At 34.7% G+C, this 24,009-nt stretch overlaps 1 protein-coding gene across 17 annotated transcripts in view; it reads left to right on the top strand.

Moving 5' to 3' along the window:
* The window catches only part of TBC1D19 (TBC1 domain family member 19), a 133,885-nt gene that overhangs the window by 65,306 nt on the left and 44,570 nt on the right, over nt 1-24,009 (top strand). For all 17 annotated transcript variants that reach the window (XR_014066238.1, XR_014066228.1, XR_014066200.1 and 14 more), the window contains 2 exons: nt 8,661-8,735; nt 12,019-12,081. Coding sequence is in view for 11 of the 17 variants with exons in the window: in XM_081531900.1 (XP_081388026.1) it covers nt 8,661-8,735; nt 12,019-12,081 (138 nt within the window). In the remaining 6 variants the exon portion in view is untranslated. The remainder of the gene's footprint in view (nt 1-8,660; nt 8,736-12,018; nt 12,082-24,009) is intronic.

Below are 24,009 nucleotides of genomic sequence, written 5' to 3'. Positions count from 1 at the left end.
AGTTTAGAGTTCTAAGATAAGATTAATGTATGATTTAATCACTATAAATGTTTTTATTATTAATAATTAATTGGATAGTGTGAACCTATACATAAACAATAAGTGTAGGGTTGGCCAGAAAGTTCATTCAGGTTTTTCTGTACCATCTTATAGAAACACCCAATGACCTTTTTGGCCAACTCCATAAAATTTTAATAAGTGGAGTCCACCGGTTTAGGTCAGTGAGGATGTATGGTAGAATTGGGAATTAGAATAGGGTGAAATAAAGATAGACTACTCAGTATATGTAAATGAGTACTTTGTCCCTACAGTTACTTTGAATATATGTACCATTTTTATAGTTCTAAAAATTGACATTTTATGTGAGAATGTTATTTTTCTAAGTATAAGAACATTTTATTTTAGGAAATAAAATGAAAATGAAGAGAAATCACCAACAGACAGGTAATAGATTCAATAACGAAAAAATATGTAACACATTCTTTTTGAAATATTTTAGAGAATGTTTTTTTTTTTTGCTTAAGCCCATTGATCCTACAGATCATTGATTTAAATATTTTCATAAATAGCCAACTAATAGTTACAGCAAACTAATAGTTCACTGCTGCTACTGCTGCTAAGTCGCTTCAGTCGTGTCAGACTCTGTGCGACCCCATAGATGGCAGCCCACCGTCCCTGGGATTCTCCAGGCAAGAACAATAGTTCACTAGACAGTGGTTAAAAACATGGGTTTTCTTTGAAATCATACAACCTAGTTTCAACTCCTAGCTCCCCCAACTTATTTGAAATAAGTTGCTGAGTGAGATAAATTTCTTCAAGCCTCAACTTACCTATGCTTAAGTATGGGTAATAATTTTTATATCACAGAGTGGTGTGAGAATTAAATAAAATGTGAGTCTTTTATTAACACAGTACCTGATATAACAGGCCACCATTGATGGTAGCAGTAATAATTATATATTACATATAATTATAAATTAATCATAATTTATAATAGTTAATAATTATATGCATGTATATTATAGTTATATACACATATAATTATATACATATATTTTTAATTTTCATATAATTATAATAGTAATAGTTATTAATAAATTAATAATAATTTATAATAATGCTGTTTTTAAGAAAATTAAGCACTAACATAAATATTATAAAAGCTATACCTCTGGCCTTTGCAAATTATGTATGTATGCTTATGTGTGTGTATGTGCACACATGTATGTGTGTTTTAAATCTCCCTCTGTGAACAGCACTATCAAAAATCACTTGCTTCCTTTTTGAAAGACTAAGTTTTGTGCTTTATTTTAGAGCAATTTTAAACCAAATGATACTGCGGTGACACTTTGAGGCGACACTTTAAAAGTAACAGTTGACAAAACAGTTTAGAGTGTACTTTGGGCCTTTTTTTTTAGTGTATCAGCTCTTGTAAAAGAAGTAGTAATTCTTGTTCTGATCTAACTGTGTAGATCACCTACCAATTTCATCGACCAGCAGCTAAGTTAACAAGTCCTGTCTCTGCAGGGGAACTAACTACTTCCATTTCAAAAATAGATTTAGAATTTTTCCAGAAGTATCATTGTAGAATAAAAGTAGTAATCGCAAATAATGATTGTTTGTTACAGTGTGTTCAATGGCTGTTTTTACACTTGCATTCTGGAGTTAATAATGATCTTGATTTTCTGTACTCAAAATGGACAGATCTGTAAATAGAAATTAATATCAGAAAGGCAATCTTGATTTTATTAAATAAAACACTTTCTGTACCTTACACTTTTATATTCACTGTAAAAGTGTGACCTGCACACACTATAGCGGCTCCAAAATAATTGTTGTAGGTGGTACATTAGAGGAGGGAGACAGAGAGAGTACTTCTTACAAAGAATTCTGTATCAGAATGTTTTGTTCAATTACTTTTCAGTCACTTAAAATAAGCTACACATGCAAATGTATCATAGTTAAGGAGATACATAAACAGAATATTTCAAATTTCACACTCATAAACCTATTTTAAAAATCTTACCTCCTTAGAAGGGCTTGGTATTTGATGCTTTGAGTTCCTAGCAGTTAGCTTATTTAATACTTTTATTAAAGCATTATTTAACTTTGATTTTTTTCTCTTTTTAAGAAATTACGTGATAAGCTTAAAAGCATTGTCTTTGTATATTTTCTATAGATTTCTGGATCAAAATATCCGTATTTAGCAAACATTCATATTTAATTTTTTGCTTAATTTCAGTTTGCTAATTGAAAGAAGATAGAAAATTTTCTTACACTTTGCTCTAAGTTCTTACTTACTGGTAAATAGTCAAGATGAATATTAACATTTAAGATTTCCTTTAGTGATTTCACAACAAGGTTCTCCACAGCCTGACCTAAAGATCTCCAGCAATGCCTGATCATCCTAGATCTTTCTGGTCACACTTACGTCGCCTTCCCAGTGTCTGTTTCTGTTCTTCACTCTCAACCACTTCTTTTCAGAATCTTAGCAAAAGATATCACTTTCTCTTAACCAGAGAAAACATAAGTCATCAGAAGGAACTTACCCAAATTCTTTCCACGAAACTTGTGAACTTTATTGTATCAGCACCTGTTCTTGGCCTCCTCTACTTTTATATCTAAATCTTGTGAAAGAAAATTCTATGCTGAATGCTCCTACTTTCTTAATCCCATAATCACTCAGTCTACCTTATTCTGGTATGCTGCTGCTGCTGCTCAGTCGCTTCAGTCGTGTCCGACTCTGTGCGACCCCATAGACGGCAGCCCACCAGGCTCCGCCGTCCCTGGGATTCTCCAGGCAAGAATACTGGAGTGGGTTGCCATTTCCTTCTCCAGTGCATGAAAGGGAAAAGTGAAAGTGAAGTCGCTCAGTCGTGTCTGACTCTTAGCGACCCCATGGACTGCAGCCTACCAGGCTCTTCCGTCCATGGGATTTTCCAGGCAAGAGTGCTGGAGTGGGGTGCCATTGTCTTCTCCTTATTCTGGTATACGTTCTACCAAATGACGATAACTGTCTTAGCTAAAGATACCAAAAACAGTGGACACATTTTAGTCTTTACATTTTACTGCATTTGATACTATTATCTACTCTGTCCTTGAAATATTCTTGGTCTTTAATTTAGTTCATCCTTTTTTTAATTATTTCCCTCTTTCTTTCTTTTTTGTTTTCAAGTCTGCATTTGGGTTCCCGTACAAACCTTGAGTGCTTGTGTTTTTCAGAATTCAATTTTGATCTTTTCATTCTGCACATTTTCCTTAGACTGTCTGATTCACCAATCATTTTTTCTGTAATGGCTTCAACTCTGTTTTCAATCAAACATTGTCTTAAGTCTAAAACTTTTATTTCCAGTTTCCTACAGAACTCTTAATACATGCTCCAAAAGTATTCAGACTCATGATGTCTAAAAGAAAAGGCATAATCTTTACCTCGATGCATTTATGGTCATCCAAGAAATGTTGAATTGTCTCTCTTTCTACCATGCTGTTCTCTCCCTGAAAAAAAACAAAAAGTCTCAGACTTTTTTCTTGTTGGATACTCTGCTCTTCTTTCATGTGCAGCTTATTCCATCACCTTTCCTGAGAAACCTTCCTAACCTCTCCTCTACCTTGTGTTCTCCCAACTCCATCACTGCTACTGTTAAGAACTTCCTTCTTTTTCCTCCTGCCATAACCAGGGCAGGAGCAAAGACCTAAAGTCAAAGAAACATATACCATACTTCTTACTTTATTTGTCTGCCTCCCTTTCTAGATTGGGGCTTCCTCGTTGGCTCAGATGGTAAAGAATCTTCCTGCAATGTGGGAGACCCAAATTCAGTCCTTCAGTCAGGAAGATCCCCTGGAGAAGGAAATGGCAACCCACTCCAGTATTCTTGCCTGGAGACTTCCATGGCCAGAGAAGCCTGGCAGGCTACAGTCATGGAATCACAAAGAGTCAGACACGACTGAGCAACTAACAAATTCACGGTCTTTCTAGATTGGGTACCTGGGAACAGGAATTGTTTTCTTCTTCATTATCTCAATGTCAGTATCTTGTACAGTGTCTAAAAATGGTAGGCTCATCTAAATGCTCACTGAACAATTAAGTATAAAATTTTAGGACTCTTTGTGAGTTCTTTGATTTCTTAAGTATATATTTTCTTCTTCTCTTTAGTTAAATGGATAGTCTAAGTCTGAATAAAATACCAAGTAGATACATATATTAAAATTATTCTCTGATGCTAAAAATTTGGGCTACTTTGCTTTTCAAAGATTGCTTTTATAAATCATAATTTATTGCTCTTAAATGTCTATTTGCCAGAGCGTATACAAAGTACTCTTTAAATATTCTATTATTGGTGATTGTTTTATTTTATAAATTGTTTTCTTATAATGTCTTTGTCTGCTTTTAGGGTAATAGAATGAATTAAAAGGTATTCCCTCTGCTTCTGTCCTATGAAGGAGATTGTAGAAGACTGGCAGAATCTCTCCCTTAAATGTTTGGTAGAATTCACCAGTGAACCACTCTGGGCTTCGTACTGTTTTGGAAGGTTATTAATTATTAAATCAGTTACTTTAATAAATCTAGGCCTATACACATTGTTTCTTCTTGTGTGAATTTCAGCAAATTTTCAGCAAAATCTTATTCAAGTAATTGATCCATTTCATCTAGGTTATCAAATCTGTGGGCAGGGAAGTATTCCTCTGTTATCCTTTTAATGTTCAAAGGATCTTTCACTTCTGATTTGGGTAATTTATGTCCTTTCTCTTTTTTTCTTAATTAGCCCGCCTAAAGGCTCATCAGTGTTTTTGATCTTTTCAATGAACCAGCTTTTAGTTCCAATGATTTTTCTCTATTGATTCCTGTTTTCAATTTTATTTGTTTATGCTCTATTCTTATCATTTCTCTTCCTCTGCTTACTTTCAACTTAATTTGCTCTTCTTTTCCTAATTTCCTAAGGTAGAAACTTAGTTTATTTATTTTAGGTCTTTCTTGTTTTCTAATATATGCCTGCATTTAATTCTATAAATTCCATCTAAGCATTGCTTTTACTGCATTCCTCAAATTTTGATGTTACCTTTTCATTTAGTTCAAAATACTTTTAAATTTTTCTTGAAATTTCTTCTTTGACCCATGTGTATGTTGTTTAATCTCCATGTATTTGGGTATTTTCCAGTTATCTTTCTGTTATTGATTTCTAGTTTAATTCCACTGTGGGTCTGAGAGCAGACATTGTAGGATTTCTATTCTTTTAAATTTGTTAAAGCTATGTTTTATGACCCAAAATGTGGTCTGTCTTGGTGAATGTTCCATGTGAGCTTGACAATCATGTGTGTTTTGCTGTTGTTGGATGAAGTAGCGTATAGGTGTCCATCATATCCAGTTTATTGGTGGAGTTGTTGAGTTCAACTTTGACCTTACTGATTTTCTGCCTACTGAATCTATTTCTGATAGAGAAATGTTGAAGTTTTATTTCAATTGGAAATGCATGGTTTATTTTATAAATGATGCTGATAACCATCCTTTTGAAAGAAAACAATCAGACCTTTGGCTTACAAAATATAAAAATAAATTCCAGATAGGTTATAAACATGTAAATTTAAAATATCAATTTTAGAAAAAATTAGGAAAATATTTACATAAATATGTGGAGTAGGAGAGCCTTGCCTAAGGCAAACAAGAACCAAATCCATAAAGAATTTTGAAAAATTTGTCAGTGTATACCGTAAACATAAATAACACATATTAATTTGAAGAAAAAGTATTTGTAACACAAATGACAAATGTTAATCCTCAGTATAGATAAAGAATCTGACAAATTAATGAAATAAATGTAGTCTAACAGAAAAATAGGTAAACCATGGAAGTGAAAGTTCAAATGGCCAATAAGCATATGAAAGAAAGTCAACTTTATTAGTATTTGAGAAAGTCTAAATTAATACAACAATAAGATAACCATTATTTTTACCCATGGAAAAGTTAAAGTGGTGAAAGTGAAAGTCACTCAGTAAAGGCATATGTGCATGAGGATATTTATTGTAGTATTTGTAGTAACAAACAACTAGAAACAACCTGAGTAGCCATCTATAGGCGAATGGTTAAATAAATCGTGACATATCTGTAGTACACTTTTAAAAATATTAAAGTTTATGTGTTGATAGTTATTTAAAAGACATAGAGAGATGACCATGATACATCGCTAGAAACTGAAAATAAGTATAGTATGATTCCATTTTATGTTAACAAACAACAGCTAAAACCCTTAAGTATGATTATATATTTATATAAGCATGGAGAAAAGTATGGAAGGATATAAGTTACAAATAATCTTATTAATACAAATATAGATAACATTAGTTTCTTCAGTGTGGTGAGAGGGAAGAAAAAAAAGTATTAATTTTCTTTATCCAGCTCTAGATTGTTTCAGTTATTTTAATGGTCATATATCAGTTTGTAATTTTAAACTTTTTATTTTTAAAAAGCGACATAACTCTAAACAGCTTTTCTGCTATGTTCACTAGAAATCACTAAAGTATAATATTATGCCCTTTGCCATCTGTCAGGATTGGTGTTTGAGTTGGGTGCTGTTCCTACCTTTAAAAATGTTCTTTTATTCTAGCTAGAGAGGTAGATTTAATAAATATAATAGAAGGTAAATAAAATAGTAAAATAATTTTTCTTTAGGTAAGAAGTCAAAACATCATGAATGAGAAAATAATAAGGCTTTTTAATTAAAATGACTAAAAATAGCCAGGAAGTCCCCAGATTATCTTTATGTGATGAGCATTTTGACTCAAACCAGAGAACTGTGTATCAAGCATTTTTTAAGACAAAGAAATTGTATTTCAGGAAACATAGGTTTGGACACCACCCTGCCATGGCCACTGCATGCATCAGATATTCTTCTTTGTCCCAGGTGATCCTGTCCCACAACTCTTATTTGTTTGAGGGACTGTCTTCAGAAAGAATCACACAGACTGTGGTGTACTGAGGGAGCCAAGCAGTATTTGGATAGGGGTGGAAACCAGGGCTAGAGTCCCGGAGAGATGGATGGAGGGATTTGGAGAAACGCAGGGATCAGCTTAAGTAGTCAGATGATATTTCCATCTCTCTTTAACACAGCTACTACCCACTTAATCTTGACCTTTTTCAATCTTTATTATGAACACCTGACCAACTATTAGCCTGTCCCTTAACTGGATTACATCTTATGTTGTTCCTCCCTGTTTCTTTTCCTCTGTCTTTTCTTCTTCTTCCTTCCCCTCTTTTCTCTCCTTCCTGCCCTTCCTCTCTTATTTCTTATTCTCTATTAAATAGCTTCCCTGTGGCTCAGCTGGTAAAGAATCTGCCTGCAATGCGGGAGACCTAGGTTCGATCCCTGGGTTGGGAAGATCCCTTGGAGAAGGGAAAGGCTACCCACTCCAGTATTCTGGCCTGGAGAGTTCCATGGACTGTATAGTCCATGGGGTCGCAAAGAGTTGGACACGACTGAGCGACTTTCACTTTCACTTCACTTTCAGCCTAATCTTACCACTGGTTAGAGTTAATTCAATTTTCTAATATCATGGTACCATATTATTTTTTAACTGATTTTTTTCGCTAAAATTTTGCTAAATTCTTTACAATTTAAAAAAAAATTACTTTATATTGGAGTATGGTTGATTAACAATGTTGTGTTAGTTTCAGATGTACAACAAAGTAATTCAGTTATGCATCATATATATGTATCTATTCTTTTTCAAATTCTTTTCCCGCTTAGATTATTACAGAATATTGAGCAGAGTTCCTGGTGCTATAGCTGATTTTTATTTAATTTTTAAAAGCCTTGACTCAGATTTAAAGAAAAGTACACTACTGATTCTATTGATCAATGTCATTAAAAGTCCTGAACCCTTATCATTGTCCATTGGCCAGATGAGATGAGAATGTTTGACGTTATCTCTTAAAAACTTACATACTTTTCCAACCTATGTTTAAATCATGTACAAGTTAGCTACATAGCATTCTATATAGTTACAACCATTATATTTTGAACTAAAAATGAATAATTAAAGAAATTTTCTTCAAAGAAAATCCTGATTTTTTTTTCATATGCTATATGATAGCTTTTACTACCAGGGATGATTTTGTATGCTTAAATTTTTTTATCTTACAATAATTAGGATATAGAAAGGCAGTATAGAGTAGTCACTCTGGGTTTTTATATTAGGTTCTGGGGGTTTCGTGGAATCAAATCTTACTACCTTTGTGGCCTTGAACAGAAAGTTACTTCTTTCTCTGGACCTCAATTTCTCAAATGTAAATGGGAATAATAATCATTGAACAGGTTTATTTTGTTGATATGAGATTAAATAGATTAACATGCATATTGGGTAAAACAGTTCCTAATAATTACTTAATAAATACTATATTTGCTATTAAAGTTAAATTACAGTTAAATCAATTTAGCAAACATTGATTAAATACCTACCAGTTACCAGATTTTATCTTAAGGGATGGGATTAAGTCTGTTTATTGATCATCAGCTATTAGCCAGGCATGGAGACTATAGTAATGAATAAAATAAAACCCTTATTCTCTTAGTGTATATAATACTATTAATGATCATTGTTTATTAAAGTTTGAGGCTAACTTTATAAATGATTGACTTTTAATGTTTTTGATTTTCTTTTAAATCTAGGATATTTTATATTATGAGCAGCTTAAGACAAATGTGATACAACATGACCTTTTGGTGGACAGTCTAATTTATAAAGTAAGTAAAGCTATAAGTTTTTCCATTTCATTAACATTAAGCAATTATCAAGAGTCTTCATAATGTAGGTATTGCACTATCTATGATGATGCATATTAACCTTGAAAAATAATTTTAAGTGATCATTATACTTATGAAGATAAGGTTGACCTTCAAAATCTGTAGTTTCTATTCAATGTTATCTTCTTTCACTTTGCAACTGTCTTCACAATCCTTTCTTGACCCTCCCATTTATTGATTAAGTGAATGATATTTCTTGTGCTTATAAGTTCCAATTTTCCACTCAAACTATACAGAAAATCTACTAAAAGAAAAAGTCAGATTATGGATTTCTTCATCATATTTACCTCACAATTCTTTAGGTCCTGCTTGTTTATTTTATTATATTGAAGTCACAGCTTATTTTTAATTTCTTTTGATTTCTAGACATAGAGTTAAACACATCTCAAGTTTTATGATAGGGATTCATTGAGTTTTTGTTTCTAGGCATCTGTCATTGAGAGTTGAGATGTAGATGCTGAAAGTATGGCATAGGGTTTGACTGATTCTGGATTCATAGTAGGATTGTTTAAAAGACTTGGATTTTAGATTTAGAACTTGTAAGATAGAGGAAAAAGGGCATATTATTCCAGATCTCAGAAACAGGGGAAAAAAGAACCAAAGATTTGTCTGGGTAGAACATAACAGAAGTTAATAATAACAGTGACTGCTAGCGTTTAATGATTGCTTACTGTGTGCCATACAATGCTCCAGACTCTTTACATAGATTGGCATCTGATCCTGACAGCCACCCCAGGGGAGTAGATACTGGCATTTGGGCTATAAATGATGATTCTTTTTTTTTCCTCAAAAAAAAGTTGCATTCTACAAGATCATGTATTAAAAATAATAGAGCTGATAGAAAACATAGGGTTGGGTAGCTTTTGCAACTTTATAGCCAAAATGCTAACAGAAACAATCATTGGGAGATGAACTGGACAGCTCAGGCAGGCTGCTCCTGCAGGAATTATTAAAAATGTACAAAAATAACAAAGTGTAAGTGCTAAAATAATTCAGTTGCACAGAGCCACTAGGGCTGCTGTTCAGGTGGGCACAAGAGGAAGCGCAGCAGTTAAGAGATGTGCAAGGCTGGGGGTGTGCCTCTCTGGAGACAGGGACCCCATGCAATTATTCATTTTCCATTCTCTTGAAATTTCCATTCTCTTGGAAATAGGCAAAGGGCTCATGCCTGCAGAAGGCTTTGCCCTTTCCTGCTGAAGAATATAATTCTACTTCTGCTGTTCTGACTTCTCTTTTTAAAGGAAAATTGTATGTGAACCAACACAATTCTCATACTGACATCGTTTCCTTACTCACCAGCCACATATTGATACATGTATTATAGCAAAGTAGGAAGTATTAATACTATTACTTTATGTCTTACAGATGAGGGAACTAAGGTAAATAAAGAGTTAAGAAATCTGTTTAAATTCGTATATTAAGTAGTAAAGCCAAGATTTGAATCTAGGTAATCTGACTTCACAACGGTACCTTTAACCACTATGCTCTACAGGGAGGAGGATGAGGAGAGTTAAGAGGATGAAGTCTTTTGATGAAAAGTCTTGACTCTTTTGAAAAACTCTTGAAGTTTTTACATAGATTTGGATCACAGGTACTGCTATCGACTTTCAGGTCAAATGACTGTACGCGGGGAATTATCTTAGCAACAGCCTAAGAGATCTTTTGGGCTTTAAGACTTTTAATCTCGTCTCTGTTCAAATGAGAGAAGACTCACAAGAGAAGTTCAAAAAATCCAAGCGTGCTAGCATAAGAGTTCCCTTTGCTGCCAACATGAATTTCAGTTAGAATTAGTAAAGCAAATCTGTCATGAGAAAGAGGTAAACAGCTTGGGTCTGAACAGTTGAATGTAAGTTTTGGTAGAATCAGTCCTGACTATCCACAGCATGAGTGTTTATTTTAGTTAAACTCTGCTGATCTTACTGGAGCAACTCCAAATATTATTAAAGTCAGCCCTTAAGGGAATGAGCATTAAAAAAATAATCATTTGAAATTTCATTACAACTCCCTTTGGCAAAGATTCATTTTTAATTTAACTGAAAATAAAGTAGAATTATTTTAGTGGTTAAAGAAATGAAGGAAACAAGGCAATGCTTAAGTACAGAACATCATCAAACCCTCCCTAAGCTAAAATATCTAATGATTCTCTCTGGATTATATTTTTTTCCTCACAAACTTGCCTTGAATCCACACTATCTACAATTTCCCACCACTTACTGTGATCTGACAGTTTATATCAGTGTTTCTCAACCTTTTCTTCATAAAAGAGAAAATTTTCTCTAATATAAAAAATTAAATACCAAAGAATAAGATTCTGTTGGATAGAACAAGCTTTGGAGGTCCATAAGCCATTGTACTATGTAAAAAATTTTGATCCCCAGGAATGAAGCCCCCTTAGAGGCAACATCATCCTCCTTGAAATTGCGTGATCTCTACTTCTGCCCATGTTGTGACTTAGACTGGCTCTTTTCTTTTCTCTTAATCTGTGTCTTTCAGTTTTCCTAGGCTCGGCACATATTCACTATCTCCAGGGTCATCCACAAGTCATTTTATCCTCCTCTTATTGCTGTTTTAATCAATAGCCCAATTGAATTTTGTAGGTTGGGCAATATTTTCATAGATTTCTGTAATATTTCTTTGCATAGATTTCTGTAATATTTCTTTGGGACATGTAACCAGTATTTCTCATTCTCCAATATTTCTACCATGTATGTTTTCTTGCTGGTGAGATTGAAGATAAAGTTTGTCTTGTTTCCTAACAAGTGATGACTTGCAAATGAATAATTACAAAAACATAAAAGATTTTTGGTATTTTGATGGCATGGCATGAATGCGGGCTTGAACAATGGAGGACCAGATTGAACAGTAATTTAAGGCCAGATTTTTACAGTTGCTTTTGGACATTGTGATTGCAAATGCTTTTCTAATTTTAAGATACCTAAATATTGGATTCAAAGGAGATAAAATTGAAATAAATAATAAGAAATTACTAATGGAACCCAAACAAGTGTAAACAATTTGGAGTCAAGTAATGTCATATTAGTCAAGTAACTTTATAAATTTATTTCTGATAAATCCAGTGATAAAATCTAGTTGAGAAGTTTATAATCATATGTGAAGTAATAAAATCATTTCAGTATTGTTTCTAAATGTTACATTTTTATGTCTTAGTACTATAAACATACTCATTTAAGTTCTTTTCAGTGCTCTCTACTTTTAATTATAGGATGTGAAATTGACAGCAAGCAATGATGATTATTATTTTGTATTTGAAGATTATTTATATCAGGTAAGTTGAAAAATTAAAATATATAATGTTTTGTATTAAATTCTCTAACTCAGGCTACTTTAGGAAATATCTCTGTTGTTAACTGAATCCTCCTCAAATCCATACCATGTTTCTTTTTTGTAAAATTAAATTTTCAAAGTTTGGGGTCAGGTTAACTTTTGTTCTTACAAGGGACTAGGTGAGAGGATAAGAGCTACATCTCTGTTGCAACCAGGAAAGGTATAGGCACAGATTCGTAAATTGAGTGTCCACTTCATATATCAGCTGTCCCAAGATGTTTAGAGAAGGCATTTTTACATGATACTTTTCTATTAAAGGTCTTGAGTAAATAATTAAGTCTTTGAAATCAGCTTGAAGAGTTGTGATTACTCTTTGATCACATCATATGGTGATACTGTGGATGTTTGGATTTACCTAGGTCTTTCTCATATCTGATAAAATAGAAACAAAATAGAAATTTCACAATTAGGAAATATGTGATTTATGTAGAATTGCTTACATGATATATTTTTTTTAAAGATCGCATACACACACACATAGATAAATAGAAGATAGATAGATATGATTTTGAGTGAATGTCAATATGTGTCATGGAAAAAACATCTAGATTCCACATGGCAGTTTCTGCTTGACTAAATGTAAAGCAGTTCCAGATGTCAAATTAGTAGATCTCTGATGGTGATAGTTGTTGTAGTTGTATATCTGTTTAAGAAAAGAGTTAAATAAGAATCTCCCTAGAAGGTTTATATAATTGTATATTCCAAGAACTAAAGTCCAAAAGATTTTATAAAATTTATTTATAAAATTAAAATTTGAAATAACCTTGATTTCAAATATCCCATTAATTTTTAAAATTTTAAAAACAGTTAAGACTTAAAATCCCATTCTTTAACATATTGTTATTAATTAAAATTTGGACAATATAAAAACCTTAAAGTTTATTTACTTATGTGGCAAATATGTAGCCTGATACCTATTTTTTGGTACTCATTCAAATTTTGAATGTACAATAAAGTTAAAGCTTCATTTATATAGTAATTTTTGTTTCTGAACTGAAATACTGAGTAGAAATGATCGCTTTTGGTATTGTAGCATAAGGAGGTCCATAGAACCATCCCTATTAGAAAAATCAAAACCAGTGAACATTATTTAAAAAGCAAAAAAAAAAAAAAAAAAGATTTAAAGTATCTGGAAACTGTCTTAAGATAAGACGTCAAGTCAGCAAATAAAAACATTTACTCAGGAAAAGTGACGAAGTCTCAAAACAGTCTGTAGCATTTGAGCCATGATGCACTCTCTCCCTCTCTTAGCCTCAGATCATCATGATGGAAGCTTCAATTCAACTGAGTGTGGCCAGGAAGATGAGGTTCCTTTTTCATATAATTTCTAGTCAAAGACTGCAGTATCTCTATAGAAGCCTCTGTGCTGTGCTTAGTCACTCAGTCATGTCTGATTATCTGCAACCCCATGGACTGTAGCCTGGCTCCTCTGTCCATGAGGATTCTCCAGGCAAGAATACTGGAGTGGGTTGCCATGCCCTCCTTCAGGGGAGCTTCCCAACCCAGAGATCGAACCCAGGTCTGCTGCATTATGGGCGGATTCCTTATCATCTGAGCCACCAGGGAAGCCCATAAAGGTTCAGGTAACCAGTATTTCTCATTCTCCTCAGCTCTGTGTTGTAGATGCAAAATTTCAGGAGAATGCTGCCATGAAGTCAGTGGCTTCCTGCCTCCACTCAGAGGGTAGCCCTCTGTCAAGAGCAGGTTTGAGTAACCTCTATGACTTGTTTTCTATAGTGGCTGTACCAACTTGCGTTCCTATCAGCAATGCACTAGGGTTCATTTTTCTCTGTACCCTCACCAACACTTGTCTTTTTTTTTTTTTATGGTAGACATTTTAACAGGTATGAGGTGATAACATTCTGGTTTTGATTTGCATTTCCCTGATGATTCGTGATGTTGCATACTTTTTCATGTACCTGTTGGCCATTTGTATGTCTTGTTTAGAAAACTTCTATTAATTTCCTTTGCCCACTTTTTAATTGGGTTGTTTGTTTTTTGCTGTTGAATTGTAGAATTCTTAATAAATTTTGGATATTAGCCTCATATCAGACATAAAATTTGCAAATATTTTCTCCCTTCCTGTAGGCTGCCTTTTCATTTTGTTTTTAGTTTCTTTTGCTTTATAAAGGTTTTTAGTTTGATATAGTTTCACTTATTTATTTTTGCTTTTTAGCTTGTATTTTACTATCATAAAAGGAAATTACCATGAAGACCTAAGTCAAGGAGCTTTTTTCTATGATTTCTTCTAGGAATTTTATGGTTCAGGTCTTATGTTTAAAGTCTTAAGTCTATTTCAAGTTCATTTTTGTGAGTGGTATTAGGTACTGGTCTAATCTCACTCTTCTGCATGTGGTTATCCGGTTTTCCCAACCCTATTTATTGAAGCTACTATCTTTTCTCCACTGAATATTCTTGGCTCCATTGTTAAATATTAGTTAACTATGTATGTGTGGTTTATTTCTGGGCTCTCAATTCTGTTCCTTTGGTTCCTGTGTCTACTTTTATGCCAGTGCTTTACTGCTTTGATTACTATAACTTTGTAGTATAGCTTGAAATCAGGAAGTGTGATGCTTTGTTATTCTTTATTGAGATTGCTTTGTCTACTCAGTTTCTTTTGTGGCTCTATGCAAATTTTAGGATCGTTTTTCTATTTCTGTGAAAAATGCCTATTGCAATTTTAATAGGAATTGCATTGAATCTGTAGATGGCTTTGGGTAGTATGGCATTTTAACAGTGCAACTTCTGATCCATGAACATAGGATATTGTTCCATTTGTGTCTTCTTCTGCTTCTTTCATCAAAGTCTTGTAGTTTTAAGTGTACAGATCTTTCACCTCCTTGGTTAAATTTATTCCTTAGTATTTTATTGGTCTTTTTTAATGCTATAGTGAATGAAATTATTTGTTTTGTTCTTAGTGTATTGAAACACAACTGTTTTCTGTATATTGATTTTGTATCCTGCACTTTTACTGAATTCATTGATTAATTCTAGCAGATTTTGGATGGAGCCTTTAGGATTTTCTATATATAAGATCATATCATCTGTAAGTAGAGATTATTTCTTTCTTTCCTACTTGAAAGTGAAAGTGAAAGTTGTTCAGTCAAGTCCAGCTCTTTGCAACCCCATGGACTATACAGTCCTTGGAATTCTCCAGGCCAGAATACTGGAGTGGATAGCTGTTCCCTTCTCCAGGGGATCTTCCCAACCCAGGGATCAAACCCAGGTCTCTGCATTGCAAGCAGATTCTTTACCAGCTGAGCCACCAGGGATACCCATCCCTACTTGTATGCTTTTATTTTCTTTTTCTTGCCTGATTGCTCAAAGTGGTCTTGTAAAAACACCAATCAATTCATGTTACTTGTGAGATTAAATCCCAAACACCAAAATCCTTCACAAGGCCTACATGACCCTGCATGTGCTGGTTCACATCTCTAGCCTCATGGTTCACCTCTGCACTAACACTGTGGCGCTATGCATTCCAACCACTCTGATCTTTTACTCCTCGTGTTCATTATGCTTTTTTCTACCTCAGGGTCATCAGACCTGCAATTCCTTTGATGTAAAAGACTGTTACCCTCCCCTCTTCCTCTACTAAATTCCTATTTTTCCTTCAGCTTTCAACTAGAATATCACTTATTCACAAATACCTTTCCTGACCTACTCTGCTTCTCAGCAGGACACATACATAGGGTCATGGCATTGTGTTTTGTGTGATTACACATTGTCATTGTAGAGGGCTGTAGATTTTCTTTAGTTAAGAGTTTAGTTCTAGATGTGAAGGATCTTTTTATGAACTAACTTCTAAATGAAACAAATTAGTTAATGTTACACAATATTAAAAATATGAAACAAATAAAAGTTTTTGGTCCTCCCTATGATAGCTATTTAGATCCTGAACATGAAACTATTATGACACTAAACATGAATACATAAATTATAATATCAGCCAAAGGCCAATAATCATATAGTTTGTAGTGTGTTGACTATTCTACTTCAGTGTGTGAGTAGAGAAAGTGGAAATGTCACAATTTCTGCCCCTTTGGTGGCTGGAGAGAAGAGGATTGTCAATTTAAATTCACAGCTACAAAGGCTTTTTGGTGGTAGTGAAAGGGACTTGCCAGACAAAAAACCTACCTCATTTGATACACAGGGTCTGTAAGGATAACATTTTAAATTAAAGTCATTACAGTTTCTCCACATAGTGCCAGAATTAACCCTTGAAGACATAGTCATCTTTGTGTACATAAACTTGGGAAACTTATAAGTGACAGAGTCTGACAAACCTAACTATTTATAAACAATGGATGCATTCTCTGAGAAAAAGCTGAATGGTCATCAGTAAATATTTATTGATCCTTATATATAATGATACCACCTTTGATGGGCTTACATTCTAGTTAAAGAGGCAAAAATGTTTTGAAATTGTTTTAAAGTATGTGTGTAAAGCATTAGATATTAAATTAATCAATATCACAGATAGTAAGTACTCTAGAAGTATACTTTAACCTTTATTTTCCATTTTTATCAATATTTTAGTCCAAATTATATTATTTATAGATTTCCTTTAATTTTTTCAGTCATAGATCTCATAGCCTCTGCTATTCTCCGTACTTTGTAAAGGTTTAATGTAGATCTTTGTCCTTACAACATAAATAAATGGATAATTGTAACACCTAAGTTCTGTCTTTGGGAATTTTGCAGAACAAAATTTTCCTCATATGGATAGTTACCAAGAAAATACTTTTCATGATCATACTTGTTCATAACTAATTTTATAATTAGTTTGACTTGTCATAGAGAAGTTCATTTTAAGTAGTAAAAGTGTATGTAATTGTTTGCATTGAAAACAATATTATCAGAAATTGAGTTGTGATTTTTTTTCTGAAAAAAAATTTTTATCCCTATACATGTATGCACATGCCCTCAAATGTGTATGTATGTATGAGATAAGAAAGAAGGAAGCCTTTTCTTATCACTAATTATGGGCTTTCCTTTGGCAGAGCTGCCTAGCAACATAACTACTCAATGGGAAAATTGTTGATGATAATAGAATGAACTTAATTTTCTAGCACACTCTGTGTCATAACCCATGTATTGGATTTTGTGACTAGACTACAAAATTTGACAGCATGTGGCATTGCTGTGTCCATATATATAGATGAGAAAGTCTCCAGTAGTTCCTCCTCAAAAAGATCTGGGCCGGTGTTACACGGATACACAGGTACTCTTCTGTCTTCTGAGTGACTCATGTTAGCTACCTGAATTTTTTCAGCAACAACATTGAGCATTATAGAAATAACATTTTGAGTAATAAGTCAACTTTTTAGTATTCCAAAGTTTAGCATTTATTTTGCGTGAAATTCTTAAAAATACTCAGTTGTGCTGAAAATTTTAAATTATGTCAGTTTTAAAATGTGTTCAAACAGAAGACAACCCTTTATTCCATGTAAGTAAATTGGGTTGTTTGACAATTTAGTTTAAGATTTGAGTATTTAATGATATCGTGACAACCTATAAAAGTTAACTTATTGTCCAAAGTATATAAAGTATTTATAGGGGAGAACTTTTAAATAGTAAAGAGAAGACATAGGAATTATTCTTTCTGTTTTCTGACAAATTCTCTATCATATGCTTGGCTTATCTTGCATACGCTTAGTAGAAATACTGACATATTAGAATATGCCATTTTGTTGTTGTTGCTGTTTAGTCGGTGTCATGTCTAACTCTTTTGCAACCCCATGGACTGTAGGCCACCAGGATCCTCTGTGGGATTTCCCAGGCAAGAATGCTGGAGTAGGTTGCCATCTCCTTCTCCAGGGGGGTCTTCCTGATCCAAGAATCAAACCCATTTCTCCTGCATTGGCAGGTGGATTCTTTACCACCTAGCCACCATGGAAGCTAGAATATGCCATAGTTATAAATATTTTAATGCCATTGAATGGAGTTTAAGAAAGGCCCAGGTGCAGTCAGATATCCTTTATTCATGTATTCATGTCAAATTATTGAGTGTCTCTTCTGATACAGGCACTGCATAAGAAAATGTTTATTAAGCTCACATTTTAGTGAAAAATGAGGGAAAGGCAAATACACAGTTATAATATAATTTGATAAATGTTCTGATAGAGGTTTATGCAATGTTCCATGCAAATACAATTAAAGGGGAAATAAATTCTGGGAGTAGTTCAGCTTAGTGGTAGCTTTAGAATAGAAATGTTATAAGAAATGTCTCGTTCTTTTTCCTTTATCTTAAACTTTTTTGTAATTTTTTATAGAAGTGTGGTTGACATATTATATTATTTTTAGGTATACAATATAGTGACTCGACATTTATATACATTACAAATTGATCACCATAATAAGTCTAGTAACTATCTGTCACTGTACAAAGTTATTCCAATTATTGTTGACTGTATTCCCTGTGCTATACATTACATCCTCATGACTTATTTATTTTTATAACTGGAATCTTGTTCCTCTTAATCCTCTTCACCTATTTTGTTCAGCCCCCCCACCTCTCTCCCCTCTGGCTGTGTATCTATGAATCTATTGCTGTTTATTTGTCCGTTTGTGGGTTTTTTTTTTTTAAGATTCCACATATAAATGAAATCATTTGGTATTTTTTTCCCTCTGAGGAAATGTCTGGTTCTTAAAAGACAAAGAATTAGGAGAATGGAAAAGCAAAAATAAGCATGAGCCATATGCACATGGTGATTAATGAGAAGAGATTAGCTTCGCATGGTGGTGAACAGCTCTGGCAGTTCAGGCTAGACTTAACGAGCACTTGATGTAGAGTGAGGCCTGTGTGAACAGAGAGAACAAATGTGAGACATGTCAGTACCATGACTTATCATTATAATCACTTCATCTTGAATGCATGTTCAACTCCCTTGCCCTTCTCCTGCTTTCTAGTAGTAATTACCTGACAAAAACTTAATCCTGGTTAAGTACAGCTATCCACCAATTCTGTGGCTACAGTGTGCGTTTGAAAGTGGCTGGAGAAAAACATGGCAACCATGATAATTGGTTTTATTTAAATTCATGACTAAGAACCTCAAGAAAATCCTTACTTTCCCTTGGCATTTCTACTTCATTTCCCTAGTCCAATTTTCATCCATTCTCCTGGAAGACTTCTCATACTTCATCTCTCTTCAAATCTCCACCTCTTCTGTCTCAGCTAATGACTCTGAGTCCTGTTTCTGAAAAAAAGTAAAAGCTCTGAGAACAACCCCCAAAGACACACACACACATTCTCCCACCACCACCTGTTATTCCTCATACGTGCATCTGCACCAATATACTCAGCTCCCTTCCTCTTACTATGGATAAATTGTCCATTCTTTAATTTATAACAAAACCAGTTCCTGCATTTGGACACTGAAACTCATTTCCCCTTGGTACTCAAAAGCAATGAAATTGTTAGTTTTTCCAGTCAGTTTTCCCATCTCTATTGGATCACTCCTCTCACTATACAAATGTGCTATTATTTCTCTCATCTGAAAAAAAAGGCAAGATAAAGTGAAACAAAAATCTTCCCTGATTCCTCATCGCTTCCAGCTACTGCCCCATTCCCCTATTCTCTGAGTTGGTGAAAGTTCTTTTTTAAAAATCTGTAGATATTGTTTCTAAGTCCTATCCTCCTGTTCTCTCTTGAACCTTCCTTAGTGAGTCTTTTTCTCTGCCAACCTATCCCATTAAACTTATTTCATGTTGCTGAATCCAGTGGTCATTTCCCAGTTCTCACCTTACTTTATCTGTTTGGTCACTCAATCACACCCTCTCTTGGATTCTCTCTCTTCACTTGACTTCTAGGATATCATGCTTTCTGGTTTCCTTCTATCTTACTAGCTGGCACTCTCATTCACCTTTGCTGATTTCTCTTTATTTTCCTGTCTTACCCTGGAGTACCTCAAGATAAGCCATTGAACCTCTTTTTTCCCCCCTGTTCTTGCCATTGGTGGTCTCGTTTATTCTCATGACTTTAAATACCATCTATACACTGACAAAATCACTGCAGATGGTGACTGCAGCCATGAAATTAAAAGACGCTTACTCCTTGGAAGGAAAGTTATGACCAACCTAGATAGCATATTAAAAAGCAGAGACATTACTTTGCCAACAAAGGTCCATCTAGTCAAGGCTGTGGTTTTTCCAGTAGTCATGTATGGATGTGAGAGTTGGACAGTGAAGAAAGCTGAGCGCCAAAGAATTGATGCTTTTGAACTGTGGTGGTGGAGAAGACTCTTGAGAGTCCCTTGGACTGTAAGGAGATCCAACCAGTCCATCCTAAAGGAGAACAGTCCTGGGTGTTCATTGGAAGGACTGATGTTGAAGCTGAAACTCCAATACTTTGGCCACCTCATGTGAAGAGTTGACTCATTGGAAAAGACCCTGATGCTGGGAAGGATTGAGGGCAGGAGGAGAAGGGGACGGCAGAGGATGAGGTGGCTGGATGGCATCACTGACTCGATGGACATGAGTTTGGGTAAACTCCGGGAGTTGGTGATGGACAGGGAGGCCTGGCGTACTGCAATTCATGGGGTCGCAAAGAGTCAGACACGACTGAGCGACTGAACTGAACTGAACTGATACACTGACACCTCCCAAATTTATGTTTGTCTTGTCTTTTTGGTCTTTCTGGACCTCTCCCTTCAACTCCAGGCTTGTGTACCTAGTCCCAGTCTGCCCAAACTCTTATTATTACCCTAGACCCATTTCCTGACCACTTTTAGGTTCCTAATTAAAGTACACATCAAACTTTTACTAATATATACATGTGAGCATGCATTATCCCTCTTGTCCACATTATTTTCCTCTGTAGCACTTACCACCAAATAACATACAATATATTTTACTTTTTTCCCCTCTGTCTCCCTTCACAAAAGCATAAACACTGTAAGGACAGGGATTTGGGATTTTTTTTTCATTCATGGCTGTATTCTCAGTCTTTAGAACCGTTCCTGCCACATAGTAGATGTTCAAGTAGGAGGGAAGGAAGGAAAGGAGGGAGGGATATAGGGATGGAGAGAAGGGGAAGGAAAGAAGGAAGGGAGGGAGAGAGGAGAGAAGGAAGAACTGTCAAAGGTAGAATCACGAGGATTTTGGTGACTGGCTAAATATGCAGGTTGAGCGAGAAGGAAGAATCAAGAATGACTGAGTTTGCAGGTTTTGGATAGTTATAAGTCTTGGGCTTCCAAGATGGCACTAGTGGTAAAGAACTCTCCTGCCAGTGCAGGAGACTCAAGAGATGCGGGTTTGATCCCTGAGTCAGGAAGATCCCCTGGAGGAGGGCATGGCAATCCACTCCAGTATTCTTGCCTGGAGAATCCCATGGACAGAGGAGCCTGATGGGCTATGGTCCATAGGGTTGCAAAGAGTTGGACACAACTAAAGTGACTTAGCATGCATGGAAGTTAAGATCAGAAACACAGGAAGAATGTATAAGGTTGAAAATCAAGGAGCAGGTCAGAGAAGGATTTTTAAAGTGTATTTTTCTCTGTAAGAATGTGATAAGAAGATGAGAGTCCTTAGCCAAGCATGAAACTAAACCAGAACAAGTCTTTGTTTAGTTTTCTCCCAGTATTCTCTGATTGGAAGTGAGATTATCAGCACTATCTTGATCATTTACTTAGAGAGTGCTTATTAGGTGCCAAGAACTGCTCTAGATGCTTTATGTACTTTATAGCCAGTTCTTACAACAGGTAGCTTTATTTCTGTTTTATAGATGAAGAAGCAGAGGCTCAGAGTTCAAACTATGCCTTATAGCTACCAGGACCCAGGCTAGATCTATTCCATTTCAAAGCCTTGTAAGCCTAATTGCTCTTTGGTTTTTGAAAATTTAAATCAGGCAGAGGGTTTCAAAAAGTGATTCTTGAAATTTTATCATTTTAAAATTCTCCAGATTAGTTTGGATAGAAATACAAGACGCACCACAAATTTTACAATTGCACAATAAATGTAAGTTAAAGTGATTTTTCCAACAGACATACATCATTTCTTAAACGCTTTTTATTACATAAATAACTTATTTCTCAGAAACATTCATTATAAATATCTTTTCAAAAACTAAAGGAAGCTTTAGTCCATGTAAATCTTCTGCAGCTGTATGTAGAAATGTTAGGTATAATTCTGCTATAAAACTGTAGTTTAGACTTATACATCCAGCTTATACTTACACTCCCAACTTTTCTAAATAAAGTGAATCATTACATATGTAATCTCATCCACATAAAGTTCAATTTTTACTTAATTTTAGTGAGTAATCAAAGTTGAATTTTCTAGTTAATTTGATTGAAACTGTCATCTTCATACAGTCACAACATTTCTAGAAAATTTACAGTTGAACTATAACTTCATTACAGATACAAAATTGGATCTCAGAAGTTAAAACAGCTTAGTTTAAGATAGGAGTTGGCAGCTCGTTGCTTGCATGCTGGGGTTGCACGTCAGTACATAATGTGTAACATCCCATCTCTGGCTTATCATCAGAGTCACGCTATTGTCACTGATGTTCTCTCAAGAGCAGTTTCAGATATCTTGTCTTCTCTAAGCAATAGGGATTTGAGGGGTATGTATTTAAGCACAGAGCTTCTCCTAACATTACTATGTCCCCACCAGTTTCAAAGGGAAAGTTAATACAAATGTTTATTTAAGAACTGTCTTCTCTCTAGGCAATGATAGAAGGATATTTGTAAGTATACTTCCTTTTGCATTATTTATTTTATTTATCTGTATTTATTTATTTTATTTGTATTAGTATTAGTAGTTATTTATTATTACATTAATTGTATAATTTTATTAGTTATACTAGTTGTATTAGCTGATTGGTGCTGCTATAGCAAATTAACGTAAACTTAGTGGCTTAAAACAAAATAAATATATTCTCCTACAGTTCTGTCTGAAGATTGGAAGTTTTTTGAAATGGGCTTTAGTGGGCTAAAATCAAGCTGTTGTCAGGGCTGTCTGTGTTTCTTCCAGAGGCTCTGGAAAAGAGTACCTTTCTTTGAATAAGAAAAATAAAGTTATAGATACCAGAAAGGATACAAAATTATTATCAAATATAGGTATATAGAAATTCAAAGGAATTAACTGAAAACCATTAGAATTATAATTCAGTTAAATACCTGTTTAGTAAATAAAATATTGAAATCATTTATTCTTTTAAATATGAGAAATAATCATTTGGTATATATCAGTTCAGTTCAGTCGCTCAGTCATGTCCAACTCTTTGCGACCCCATGAATTGCAGCACGCCAGACCTCCCTTTCCATCACCAACTCCCGGAGTCTACCCAAACCCATGTTCATCGAGTCGGTGACGCCATCCAACCATCTCATCCTCTGTCGTCCCCTTCTCCTCCCGCCCCCAATCCTACCCAGCATTAGGGTCTTTTCCAATGAGTCAACCCTTCGCATGAGGTGGCCAAAGTATTGGAGTTTCAGCTTCAACATCAGTCCTTCCAATGAACACCCAGGATTGATCTCTTTTAGGATGGATTGATTGGATCTCCTTGCAGTCCAAGGGACTCTCAAGAGTCTTCTCCAACACCACAGTTCAAAAGCATCAATTCTTTGGTGCTCAGCTTTCTTCACCGTCCAACTCTCACATCCATACATGACCACTGGAAAAACCATAGCCTTGACTAGACGGACTTTTGTTGGCAAAGTAATGTCTCTGCTTTTAAATATGCTATCTAGGTTGGCCATAACCTTCCTTCCAAGGAGTAAGCGTCTTTTAATTTCATGGCTGCAGTCACCATCAGCAGTGATTCTGGAGCCCCAAAAAATAAAGTCTGACACTGTTTCCACTGTTTCCCCATCTATTTCCCATGGACTGATGGGACCAGATGCCATGATCTTAGTTTTCTGAA

Source organism: Giraffa tippelskirchi, chromosome 1 (genome assembly GCF_054371585.1).
Source record: "Giraffa tippelskirchi isolate mGirTip1 chromosome 1, T2T-mGirTip1v1.2.pri, whole genome shotgun sequence".
In the NCBI taxonomy this organism is placed as follows: Eukaryota; Metazoa; Chordata; class Mammalia; order Artiodactyla; family Giraffidae; genus Giraffa; species Giraffa tippelskirchi.
Note: the sequence above shows the minus strand (reverse complement) of the source record. Positions and strands in the feature narration are given on the sequence as shown.